Source organism: Barbus barbus, assembly GCF_936440315.1.
Source record: "Barbus barbus genome assembly, chromosome: 48".
In the NCBI taxonomy this organism is placed as follows: domain Eukaryota; kingdom Metazoa; phylum Chordata; class Actinopteri; order Cypriniformes; family Cyprinidae; genus Barbus; species Barbus barbus.
In genome coordinates, this window is record NC_136726.1 from 20,939,114 (window position 1) to 20,951,550 (window position 12,437).

Consider the following 12,437-nt stretch of genomic DNA (forward strand, 5'->3'; position numbering starts at 1 on the left):
CTGACACCTGGGAGTCTCATTTACGGAGCTGGTTCCTGAATGGACTGAGACCAGAAATTGCACAAGCAGTGAAATCCAGCTACATTGAATGGAAGAATGGATGATTATCTGCTGTTTTAGAGCATGCTTTGCATGCAGAAGAACAGCAAGCAGCGAAAAAAAAGGAAAAGACTAAAGTCAAGACGGCCAGAAAATTACAGCTGGCCTTATTGCAAGCCGTATCAAGGCCTGGGGGTTCTTCTGTCCCCCGACCTCAGCAGACGGGAGGGGGAAGATACTCGAACTGGGCTGAAGGAAACGGAGAAATGGGGCTGCTGGATCTGTGGAGCTGAGGATCATGTGACCAGAAAATGTACCAAATGCAAATTGTGTAAGAAAGATGGTCATTGGTCCCGGGAATGTCCAGAAAACCAATAAAATCAGGAAGCAGACTGAAGCGAGGAAGACGGAGAGCAGGAAGGAGGGGTCAACAGCTACAGCGCAAGGAAGTGAACATTTTTTTAACCAACAAACACAGATGTACATACTGCTCTCTGCAATGAAGAAAAAGCTTGCATTTCTTTGTGTTTCTGTTTCATTTGAATAATGAAATTTCTGATAAATGTTTAATGATTTTTAAACATGCCTAAATACCACATGCTGGTGGAGGGGGTAATAGTTCCCTTTATAGCAGATTCTGGGGCGACGGGGTCTTCTTTACGACCATGTGACTTGCCGTGTCAACCGCCATTAACAAAACGAATGAGTCTCTCTCTGCATCAGGGCATAACATTTTTAAAAGATTTACAGTGCCCTTAAATTGTGAAACAGAGGGGGGCCGAGTGCTGAAATGCACTCATTTATTCACCAGCATGCCCTGCACCCCTTATGGGTCGAGATTTGATGTGTAAGCTAAAATGACGCTCGTTGAAGACTCCTTGGGTGTCAGAGTGACAGAGGAGGAGCAATTGTGCTGTCTGCAAGTAGAGCCTCAGTGGGCACATAATAAACAATGATTGGGCTCAGATGATGTGTGAGCTGACTAAGAATCGAACTAAGCCATTTGACACAGATATGATGTTGCCTGACAATTTACATTGCATGTCACATGTCGTAACGGAACTAGATAAGCAATATGAAAAGGACTGGTTTGAGGGAGAGAAATAGCATGGATGGGGAACGAAGGAGCATCGAAAAGGGAGCAAGACGTGTACTCTGGCTCCGTTGCAAAAGAAAGAACTAGACATAAACACGAGTTGCTGGCTTTGTCTGCACTCAATGTCTCACTCTTGGAAAGCTACCCCATTGACTGTTGCAACTATAAATGTTAAACCAGCTGTTTGATACCACAACAAATGACCAAGGTGCTGATGGCTGCAGCTGATATAGAGAAGGGGAGAATACCGAGAATGAAACCTGTGCTTGCCTGCAAAGAGATAACCAGATGATGCAAACCAGAAATTATGATTCCACCACTGAGAGATACACATGCAAGGAGATGTGTGCGTCTGTCTGATGAAGCCCAGATTGAAGCTGAAAGCAGGATTAGGATTGATATGACGAACGGAATAGCGAACAACTGCACAGCGACAAAATTCAGCAGGCCGAGCGACACTTCACCTGCGGCAGTGTGGGTGTTTGGAGACAGAGCGTATCACTTCATGCCAGAAAAAGGATGGTCAGGATGCTGCTACCTAGCCTTAATCAATGTAGGGACATCTGTGTATTTACCAAGTAATGAGCCCGAGACAGAGAGTAGGAAGAAAAGGAGTGTTAACATTCAGGGTCCCTGCCGGATAGTTTCAATGGGTATGTGTTGTCTTGGACGTCACCTGGAGCTAACATAGGGTGGTCACTTTTCCTAGGGGTGGGAACTGCTGTAAGCATAAATCAACTTAATGGGTTAGCATGGACTGTGTTAGCCATAGCCAACAGCACCGAGAATGCTCTGACAATGGTTAATGATGAGATGAAACTGATTAGAGATGCAGTTATTCAGAATAGATTAGTCTTGGATATGTTAACATCTGAGAGGGGAGGAGTCTGTAAATTGATGGCAACGTCATGTTGTTGAGAACATTACCAACATCATTACTCACATGGGATGGCTGTGTAATACTGTGTTGCCAATTGTGGCGGCAGGATTACTGGTGTTGTTGTGCTTACCATGTATTTGTCAGTTTGCTTCCAGCTCAGTACAGAGACTGGTGAAGTCTAGTGTATCGCATCAAATGGTTAAAATGCCTGCTTATCCTCATGACATGTGTGAAGACGAGCAAACGGTTGATGGGAGACACGACCAGTAGTGGAAGTGAAATGAGTTAAGACGACAATAGGGCCCAGTTTGGCCCAGTGGTTAGCCCATCTATATCTATATTATTTTTGCTTGCGTATATAGGGGTCTGTCCCCACAAAAACAGCCTTAGCGTGGTTTCCTTACTTCACACATTTAAGAGAGTGATCGTTTATACGAAAATCAGAGATGAAGAGTATATACTTAAATTTGCTATATTATTATTTTGTGAGAAAATATACAATTAATCTTGGTAAATGAGTTTTCCACATTGTAATGAATTTAATGATCAGTTATCAATGAATGATAAAAAGGGGGAAATTGTGGAAGAATTTTTTTTTATTGATTTTATATGCTTATGGAACATTGTGTAGTGCCTGCTTTATTCAGAACAGCTGTGAAGTCAAAATGAGATATGGTTTGGGGCCTAAAGAATAAGATGTATGGGTGACAAGGGGTTAATTTTTTCTGCCACAACAATATATTATATATCCTTTATTATATAATTATTTACATATTTGTCTCTTATAAAATTTAAATTTAATTTAATCGAAAAAAATAATCATAGAATTTATGTATTTAAATTATGTATTATGTTAATTCTTTTTGGAAGAAAATTAAATACTGAAGATGAAATAAAACTAAATATATATTTATATATGTATATATTTTTATAATAATAATACATTTACCAGCATATCATGTGACTGTTAACCAAAATCAGACAACTGTGCACATGTGAATGAACCTTTTAAAACCTTAGGGGTACTTCAAGTAAATATTTTATGTCAAAAGGGTTCAGATGGCTGACAAAAAAAAGTTTGGGACTAGCAGCTCTGACCTATCAGAACGAAGATGACGCTGGCGGCCCCGTACTGCTCCACACCCTGTATCCAGTGCGGCAGAGACTCAAAGGTGGGCCTTCGGGTCAGATCGTATGCAATCATGGCGCCGTGAGCGCTTCGATAGTAACTCTGTATGATGGTGCGGAAACGCTCCTGTCCCGCCGTGTCCCAGACCTGCATCTGATCTCAAGAACATCACACAGATCCACACAGACACCATCACAAATACAAAAACACAAACACATCTCTGTAAAATCTCAGGTGTCTCTTCTAGACAGCAGTGAGACTCAGTGGAGGCTTCTGAGAGAAAGACCCCAGTAATCTAACATGTCTACTGAAGAGATCTCAACACCGTCTCAAACTGTGCTCACATTTGCCAAGATACAGTCAAAAGGTCAAATGTCAATATGAAATCAAACATTTCACATCAAATTCTGAAGAATGGATAGAAACGATCTGAACTGCTATTGTATAGCTCTATATTGACTTTAATTCTTCTGTTTGTATGATTCTATTTTTACAGAAAAATATTTGTATGTTTAATAATATCAGTGTTTCCCACACGTAGACTTTACCTGGGCGGGCCGCTCAATCGACGAGCGCGACTTTAGCACAATATTTAACAACTTTCAGACCCTTTTGGCAGCTTTTTTCCCATAACAGGTACATACTGACAAACCTAACGACTTTTTTTTAAAAAACCTTAGCTATGGTTCAGTTGGAAGATGTCTCCAGTACTGCCCCGACTCTCCCGGCGCAGTGTCGCCTCTCTCGGCGTCTGTTCTGTGCAGAGAAGCAGCGCTTTCAGTTTGCCGTAACGCAACAAAATCATCAATAAATCATTACAAAACAGCATTTCCAAGCACCTGTCCCTTACTGACTGTTTGGACTTTTAAATATGAACATAATTCGTCTGTTAATATGCTCCATAGTCTGTTACTCAGACACAGACAGTGCGCTGAACATTAATATAGCCAAAACCACCGCATTTAGTAGCTATTTAGACTAAGTTATATGTATATTGATTTTATCAGACGATGTTGTGATTATAAATCAGTATTTAAGGAGTACAGTGAGAGTGATTCCTGGTTAACATAGTATTAATGGGTCATGTTTACTATTTATACTTGTTTTATGACAACAGAAAATATAATGTGAACAGCTTTATTGGGCATTCAGCTGTATTACAGTACGTGACATTTCATAGAATAGAACCGATCTGAAGTGCCAAACTCGTCTGAACGCAAACTTGACGCCATGATGTCATAAATATGCAAATTAATATGTGACGTCACCTGCCGCCACAAGTCTCACAAAATCCTGTGGGAAACACTGAATATTATATACCTATTAATACTATTATTATCAATCAATAAAATGCATTATTTTATGTATTGATTTAATTACACACACACACAATATATATATATTTGTATTATTCTATTTTGATAGTATTAATAAGTATATATTTTTATTTAACATATACTATTTTTTCTATCAATAAATGAAATGTATTATTTTATGCATTGTTTTAATTATATACACACACACACACAATATATTGTTTATTTAATTGTATCTATATTTTTACCCTATAAAATATAATAATAATGCATTATATGTATTCATTTAATTGTTTAAAATTAAATTAATTGTATAATAAAATTAAGAAATATTTCTTGAAGAAAATAAATATAATTATTTTACCTATGAAAATAAAATAAACCTTTTATAATACATGAAATTAATAAAGACATATATTATTATATATGTATATGCGTGTGTGTATATATATATATTATATACACACTTTATATATTATATAAAAAAATGTATTTAATAATAATGATTGTATACCTATAGAAAATATATATTTATTTCTCCAATGAGAAAGCTAAAAAAAAAAATTATAATACCTTAAGTACTGCACACACTTTTTTTGTTATGAAATATTATTGCAATTTAAAATAAGTTTTCTATTTTAATATACTTTAAAATATAATTCATTTCTGTGATTATTTCATTACTACAGTCTTCAGTGTCACATGATCCTTCAGAAATCACTCTAATATTTATAATCAATGTTGAAAACCGTTGTGCTGCTTCATATTTTCTTGGGACCCGTGATATGTTTTTAGGATTCTCTGATTAATAAAAAGTTAAAAAATAAAAAAAAATTTGTGTTACAATATACAATGCTATTCAAAACGTTGCGGTCAGTACATTTCTGAAGGAACACTGAAGACTAGAGTAATGATGCTGAAAATTCAGTGCTGCGTCACAGAAATAAATTCTATTTGGAAGTATATTAAAATAGGAAACCAATATTAGTAATTTCAAAAAGATTTCACAATATTACTGTTTTTTCTGTATTTTTGATCGAATAAATACAGCCTTGATGAGCAGAAGAGACTCCCTTAAAAAACATTAAAAATCTTACTGATCCCAAACTTTTGAGCGGCAGAGTATATATATATATATATAACCCTATACAAGAGTTCTTTACTGAATTGAAGGGCTCCCAAAAACCACTGAAACGTTTTTTGTTTAAATCATAAATATGTGAGCTAACCTTCACTCTCTTGCCATCGATGTCTATTGTGCGAACAGTGAAGTCCACTCCAATAGTGTTGTGCTGGCTGTCACTGAAGAGCCCAGACTTGAAGCTGTGGATGACGCAGGTCTTTCCCACATTACTGTCGCCAATCAGGATGATCTTGAACAGAAAGTCACAGAGGTCTTCCTCCTCCTGCCCTGTGGACTGCATTTCAGCAATAAATACTCACAGATCGTGACCCACAGACCCCGAAATGATTCATTCAGGGCACAAAAGTCACAGCTCCAGTGCTATTTTCACCATATCTGCAACCAGTTCTCTAAAGACAGGCCTTTTCTGTAAGCTAGCACTAAAAATCACATATTAAGAAATCTCCATACTGTCCAAACAAAGTGAGTTGACCTCGTCACACAGCATTAACTCAACATTGACTCATTTTTTCTGCAATGTCCTTTGCTTTCTGTGAAACTCTGAGTCAAATGCAAATAGACACACCCCTGTCTACCTGCGTCTGGAGGCGAGACGTCCAGTCGCCTGCCCACCTGCACCACTGCATCTCTGGGAATTGCAGTTTGTTTGTGACCTATATTGTCTATTGGGAGAGAAAATGTGCATATTTAAAGTTTTACACATGAAAAGCCCGTTACTTCTCTTTTAAACCATCTAAACATGATTCTCAAGTAAAAAAGATATGAACACATGTATTTTAGAAAAGGCTAGACTACAAATCAAACACAAAGCAGCACTGCTGTCTTGAAAGGTGACCTTTGCTCAGCAGAACAGGATATAAACACATAACTCACTCCGCCGTACGCTGTCTTGCTCTATTGCACACAATCATGGGTCACATTTGACTGGCGTAACAAATGAGACAAACTCCAGATCAGTCTGTCAGTCAGTGTTATAAACAACAGAAAGAATATGCAGAGGCACTTACAGTATGTCTGCTCCAGTAAAGTGCGTTTATGAGAACGTGGAGGGCTGAAATCTACAGTAATGTGTGTAAACTGTGAATGCACACCCACACACACTCACACTCACACCATTAGCTGAAATAAACACGAGGCACCACTGCTCGCCGGACAATGCACACATCTGTGTGAGGGGTGCGTTTGGCTCTCGGCCCGGTCCAGAGGTCAGGGGTCTTTGTGTCTGGTCACAAGTTGACTCGGGGAAATGCAGATAAGCCAGTTAATGACTCCTCATGTTTGACTCAGAAAAAGTCTTTTGTTAAACTACACCATGGCAGTCTACCATGAGTACAAACACAGGTTGTTTTGAAAATTATGTAAAATGATATTGAAATGTAAACGTGTAACTGGACTATTATATTTTTCATATTTTTTAAAGGACATGTGAGTATTTGCCCATACCAAAGGATGTTGCTATGTGGATAAAGGGGTTTGAGTGGTTTTAGGTATTTTTCAATACTAAAAACCAACATTTTAGCAAAACGTGCATTTAAAATAATTAGTTTATTTTTTAATATTTCCACAAATGTAAAATATTTAGTAATATTTTTTATTTTAAAACTTCTCAAATATTAAAAGATTTGAAATATTTATTCATTTGTCCATTTAAAAAATGTATTCCTAATTTTTTTATAAGTAGATCCCCTACTCCATAATTGGCTTGCAGTGTAACAAATGATTTTTTAGCATAAATATTCTATATAGTCACTTAAGAAATTGAGGTATGCTATATATATCATGTAAAATAGATGTAGATAAATAAATTCTTTAATTTATCAAGGATGCATTCAATTGATCAAAATTGACCGTAGAGACATTTATACTATTACAAAGATTGACTTCTCTTTTGAAATTTCATCAAAAAATCCTGAAAAAAAATGCATAATAGTTTCCACAAAAATATTATGCATAAAAAGCTGTTTTCAACATTGATTAAAATAAGAAATGTTTCTTGAACATCAAATCAGCATATTAAAATGAGTTCTGAAGGAACATGTGACACTGCCGACAGAAGTTATGAAGCTTAAAATTCAGCTTAGCATCACAGGAATACATTATATTTAAATATATATATATATAAATAAACTATTATTTTTAAATTAATAATATTAATTCGTAATATTACTGTTTCTTTTGTATTTTTGATAACAAAATGCATCCTTGGTGAGCAGAAGAGACTATTTAAAATATTTAAAAATCTAACTAAAAGCTATGAAATGTTTGGATGGAACCATTTAACTCAAATAATACTCAATTACTGTATTTCCAAATATCTTTTATTTGGACAAAAAAAAAAAATCTGTATTCCCTATTTAGCAAACAATATACAAAAAAATATATATATACAAGTCAAAATCATAACAGACTGATGAGGAATCTGTCTTCTACTGATGAATTCATCTCACAGATACAGACACACAAATCAGCCTCCTGGTGGATCTTCTCTTCTGCTTGACAAAAACGCTTCACCGGACTCGGACCAGAAGAGGTCAGTGTCACCGTCTTTTCCGAGTGAAGCTGATCATGTCTGTAGGTCTGTATGTGAGACAGGGGGTCGACTGGCTCTTTGGTGGTCCTGGCGTTCTCTTACGGGCCGAGCTTTTCCTGGGGGTTTGCTCTTGCAGAGGAACGTGAATGGGTTTCCAGGGAATGGGGTTGACGAAACTCGGAGCTGGATAGTTTACATTGTTATAGTTGCCTGAAAGTGATCAAATTTAAGTTACATTTACACATTTAGCAGACGCTTTTATCCAAAGCGACTTACAAATGAGGACAACGGCAGCAATCAAAATCAATAAAAGACCAATGATATGCAAGTGCTGTAACAAGTCTCAGTTATTTTAATATATAATAAAATAGAAAATAAATAGAATAGAAAAAGAATATAGCAAGCTAGTGTTAGAGGCCTTTTTTTTGCTTTTTGTTAATTGTATAATAAATAAAAATAAAACAAATAGAATACAAAAAGAATAGAGAAGCTAGTGTTCTTTTTTTTTATGCAAGCCTAAAAGGGGCAAGTTTTTTTTTTTTTTTTTTAAGAATAGAATTAGAATAGAGAGTGCTAGAGTTAGAGGGCTTTGAATCTCAATGTTGTATTTTTGTCAGAATCTACAGTGTGGATCTCACAATTCTAAGGTTCTCGCAGTTCTGAGAGAAAAGAATAGTGAGATATAAACTCAGAATAGCAAGATAAACTCACAACGGCAAGAAATCAAATCAAGCTTGTTTCCACCACAGATTTTGTTTTTTATATATATCTCACAATTTTAGTTTTTTTCCAGCAATTCAGAGAAAAAAAGTCCAAATAGTGAGGAAAAACTCAGAATTGTGATGCATAAACTCAGAATTTCAAGATTGCGAGATATAAACTCACAACAGCAAGAAAGTTAATCTAGCTTCCTCCACAAAATAAAAAAAATTAAAAAGCAACTTTCTCACAATTAAGACTTTTTTTCTCGCATTTCAAAAAAAAGGCCAGAATGTCAGAACATGGGATATAAAATCAAAATTGTGAGGAAAAAAGTCAGCATGCGAGATATAAACTCACAACAGCGAGAACAATGTCAAGCTTATATCCGTCACGGAATAAAAAAGTAATTGTGATCGAGTTTATAGCTCAAAAAAGTTTTAAAGGGCTCATGACATGGATTTTTTTAAATATGTTCCTTAAGGTTTTCTTAAAAATTGCAATTACCTTTTTATTTTTTTCTGTGACACAAATAAGCTTCCACACTTGGAGAGCTTTACACATTTTTCAGTGTGTGACGCACAAATCTGCTACTAATCAACCGTCTGGATGCACGTGTTCATTATTTTACAGATTCTAGAATAAAACTGTTATTAAACGCTATGGGAATGTTTTGCTCACTCACCGGCTGAGGATGCTGATGACTGCCGGCTCAGTTTTCCTCTTGTTTTTACACCTTCAAGCCACTCTTTAAAGCTTTCCTCTGCCTTTTCTTTGCGCTCCCTCTCTTCTGCTTCTCTTCTGGCTGCCTCTTCCTTTTAAAGAAATAGTTCAGCTAAAATTGTCAATTCTATTATCATTCACACACCCTCATGATATTCAATGGGAATAATGTTTAGAAATAAATTCTCCACGCTGCTCTTTTCTATATGTTTTCTCGCCAGACAGACACACCTTCTCTTTTAGCTTTCTCTCCGTTTCTTCTTGCTTCTTCTTCCGCAGCCACTCCTTATATTTCTCCTGAGCTTTCTTTTCAATCTCAGCACGTTTTGTCTCCTCTTGAAGCTGTTCTTTGCTTTCCTGAAACTCTTTGGACATCATCTCTTTCTTTTCCTAAGTACAAAACCACAGTAAAATCACGAGAAGGGGCTTCAGGAGATCAGACCCCTTTCTAAAAATAGACAGAAAATCTCAACTTTAATTTAACAATTAGTGTTCATTCTGGGAGTTTCACAGAGATCGTTACCTGTTCTCTTTTTATTTGCAGCCACTCTTGAATTTTGCAATCGTTGACAACTTTCTTCTTCTGCTGTTCTTTTTTCTCCTCTTTCTGTTTTTCCTTCAACATGAGCTCCTGAAATATAGACCTCAATTAATGCATATTTTACCAGGGTTTTACCATATACTGTGATAACTGTGACAAAAACTATTGATTTTCACAAAGAAATAAATTAATAATAACCAAATATTTTTTGGTTATATATATATATATATATATATATATATATATATATATATATATATATATATATATATATATATATATATATATATATATATATAGTTTTGGTTTGAATAACCAAAGCAAAAAATAAAATAAATAAAATAATTATTATTATTTTTAATTATTAACTTGAAATAAAAATTTAAAATAAGTTAAAAAAATATATATTAATTATTTATGAAATGCATAAAGAAAATACTGTTCAAAAGACTTTATTTTTGCTGAGTTATGCTATTTTTAAGCATTTTTAGAATTTGAAAACACTTTTTTTTATTGTAATATATTTTAAAATGTAATTTATTCCTGTGATGCACAGCTGAATTTTCAGCATCATTAGTCTTCAGTGTCACATGATCCTTCAGAAATCATTCTAATATGCTGATTTGCTGCTCAAAAAACATTTCTTGATTATTATCAATGTTGAAAACATTCATATTTTTGTCATGATTCTTTTTTTCAGGATTCTTTGATGAATAGAAAGTCAAAAATAGTATAATATAAATGTCTTTACCCTCACTTTTAATAAACTTTAAGCATCCTTGCTAAATAAAAGTATTAATTTATTTAAAAAAAATAATAATTAAATGGTAGTGCATATAAAAGTAAAATAAAAATGTCCATGTATCTAAAAAAAACAGTGCTGAGAATAATGATATTAACATAAAATATCCGTATAACTACTCTTGCAGCAGTGCCATGTACCTCCATGGCTTTTTGTTGTTTTCTGATACGCTCGTCTTTGGCTTTATCCACAATCCACTGCTCCCAAGCACTCAGATTGAACTGCACGTTTGACGATCTGTCATCCAGGCCTGTTGTGTCCACCTCATCCCTGCAAATGAGTTAGATTTTATGACTAGTGTACTAGTTTGTTATAATGCAAGTTTGTATTTCTTTTACTCAACGCCGCTCACCTGTATGGATAGCCTGGTGCGACGTCTTCACTTAACGTTACGGTGATGTTGTGAACGGGCTGAGGCTGATCTGACTCCGGTTCCTCCTCTGAAAGCTCAAAGCTGTCATGATAGATGGGTGACAGCAGCGAGGACGTCGAGTCTCCGGTGGACTCCAGGCTCCTGCTGCGCTGCAGGACGCTGCCCAGGCCGCTGGGTCTGGACTTGAGCGGGGTGGAGGTCAGACTCTTGGAGGAAGAAGATGGAAAGGTGGACATCATCAGCAAACCTGAGGACACAGAGAAACACATGTTAAACAAAACCAGGAGATCCCTACAAGAAAGAACTTCGATGTTAAAATGGTAATACCATAATACTTCTATATACAGTTGAGGTCAAAAGTTTACATCCCCCTTTCAGAATCTGCAAAATGTTAACTATTTTAAATAAGAGGATCATACAAAATGCATGCAGTACTTCTGTACCATAGTATTTACATTGGTATTATTAATCAGAAAGAGCTTTATTGCCAAGTGTGCTTACACACACAAAGAATTCGTGTTAGGAGCTTCCAAAAACACATACAAGCTAATAAAAACACTAATAATAAAGAGAGTTAGAAATAACAATAGTAATAACAAGGTACCTTGTCCAAAAACAAGGTAGCAGAATCATTTGTTTTCGACTGCAGACATTTATGGTTGACTGTGAATATTTCTAAAAGCTTTTAATAAACTAACTTACGTTAATTTTAAAATAGAGCCTGTAAACAAGTTTCTACTACTAACGTTACATTAACTCCAGCCTGTTTTTAAATCACAGCTGCACATTTCGACAGACTTTGAATGCGTTTAAACGGCTAAATTAGATATATATCAGTGTATAAGTGTTTAACTAACTCACCGTTTAGTCCGTTTAATCTCTTTTGTTTTGCTTGATGTGCTTCCTCCGTCAAGCTCCGCCTCTTTCCCTCTGAACCCGCCCACTCAACACGTCAATCATTCCAATCGTGAAACACGATTGGCTGCGCCGCTGTAACCAAGTACGCTGATAACGGAAGCCTGTTTCTTAGCTACGAGCTCATAAAACACGTAGAAAACACGCGTTTATTGCTTTTTTCTCTTTTTATTTTAATCGATGTATTCAGAATAACAACAGTTTAATATATAATAGTGAAAAAAAGAAATAAAGCCAAAAAACAATAAGT

The 12,437-nt window shown here is 35.6% G+C and overlaps 2 protein-coding genes across 2 annotated transcripts in view; both read right to left on the reverse strand.

The window, feature by feature from the left end:
- The window catches only part of rab19 (RAB19, member RAS oncogene family), a 9,572-nt gene extending 3,334 nt beyond the window's left edge, over nucleotides 1–6,238 (reverse strand). The window contains exons 1-3 of the mRNA XM_079412155.1: nucleotides 6,180–6,238; nucleotides 5,690–5,878; nucleotides 3,114–3,297 (exon numbers count right to left, since the gene is read on the reverse strand). Of these exons, the coding sequence (XP_079268281.1) occupies nucleotides 3,114–3,297; nucleotides 5,690–5,878; nucleotides 6,180–6,230 (424 nt within the window). The 5' untranslated portion in view covers nucleotides 6,231–6,238. The remainder of the gene's footprint in view (nucleotides 1–3,113; nucleotides 3,298–5,689; nucleotides 5,879–6,179) is intronic.
- Nucleotides 6,239–7,902: 1,664 nt separating this feature from the next.
- Nucleotides 7,903–12,220, reverse strand: ccdc34 (coiled-coil domain containing 34). The gene is made up of 7 exons (XM_079411410.1): nucleotides 12,134–12,220; nucleotides 11,252–11,519; nucleotides 11,040–11,169; nucleotides 10,080–10,187; nucleotides 9,788–9,946; nucleotides 9,519–9,648; nucleotides 7,903–8,344 (listed from the first exon to the last, which is right to left on the reverse strand). Exons 2-7 carry the CDS (start codon nucleotides 11,509–11,511, stop codon nucleotides 8,142–8,144), a joined length of 990 nt encoding a protein of 329 aa, XP_079267536.1. The 5' UTR covers nucleotides 11,512–11,519; nucleotides 12,134–12,220; the 3' UTR covers nucleotides 7,903–8,141.
- Nucleotides 12,221–12,437: the final 217 nt, after the last annotated feature.

Excerpts from the sequence above, each read along its gene's own strand:
- ccdc34 (XM_079411410.1), bottom strand. The coding sequence starts at position 11,511 with ATGATGTCCACCTTTCCATCTTCTTCCTCCAAGAGTCTGACCTCCACC. Across the intron at positions 10,188-11,039 it reads AACAACAAAAAGCCATGGAG|GAGCTCATGTTGAAGGAAAA; the intron begins GTACATGGCACT and ends TCTATATTTCAG. Across the intron at positions 9,649-9,787 it reads AGAGAAAGCTAAAAGAGAAG|GAAGAGGCAGCCAGAAGAGA; the intron begins GTGTGTCTGTCT and ends TTTCTTTAAAAG.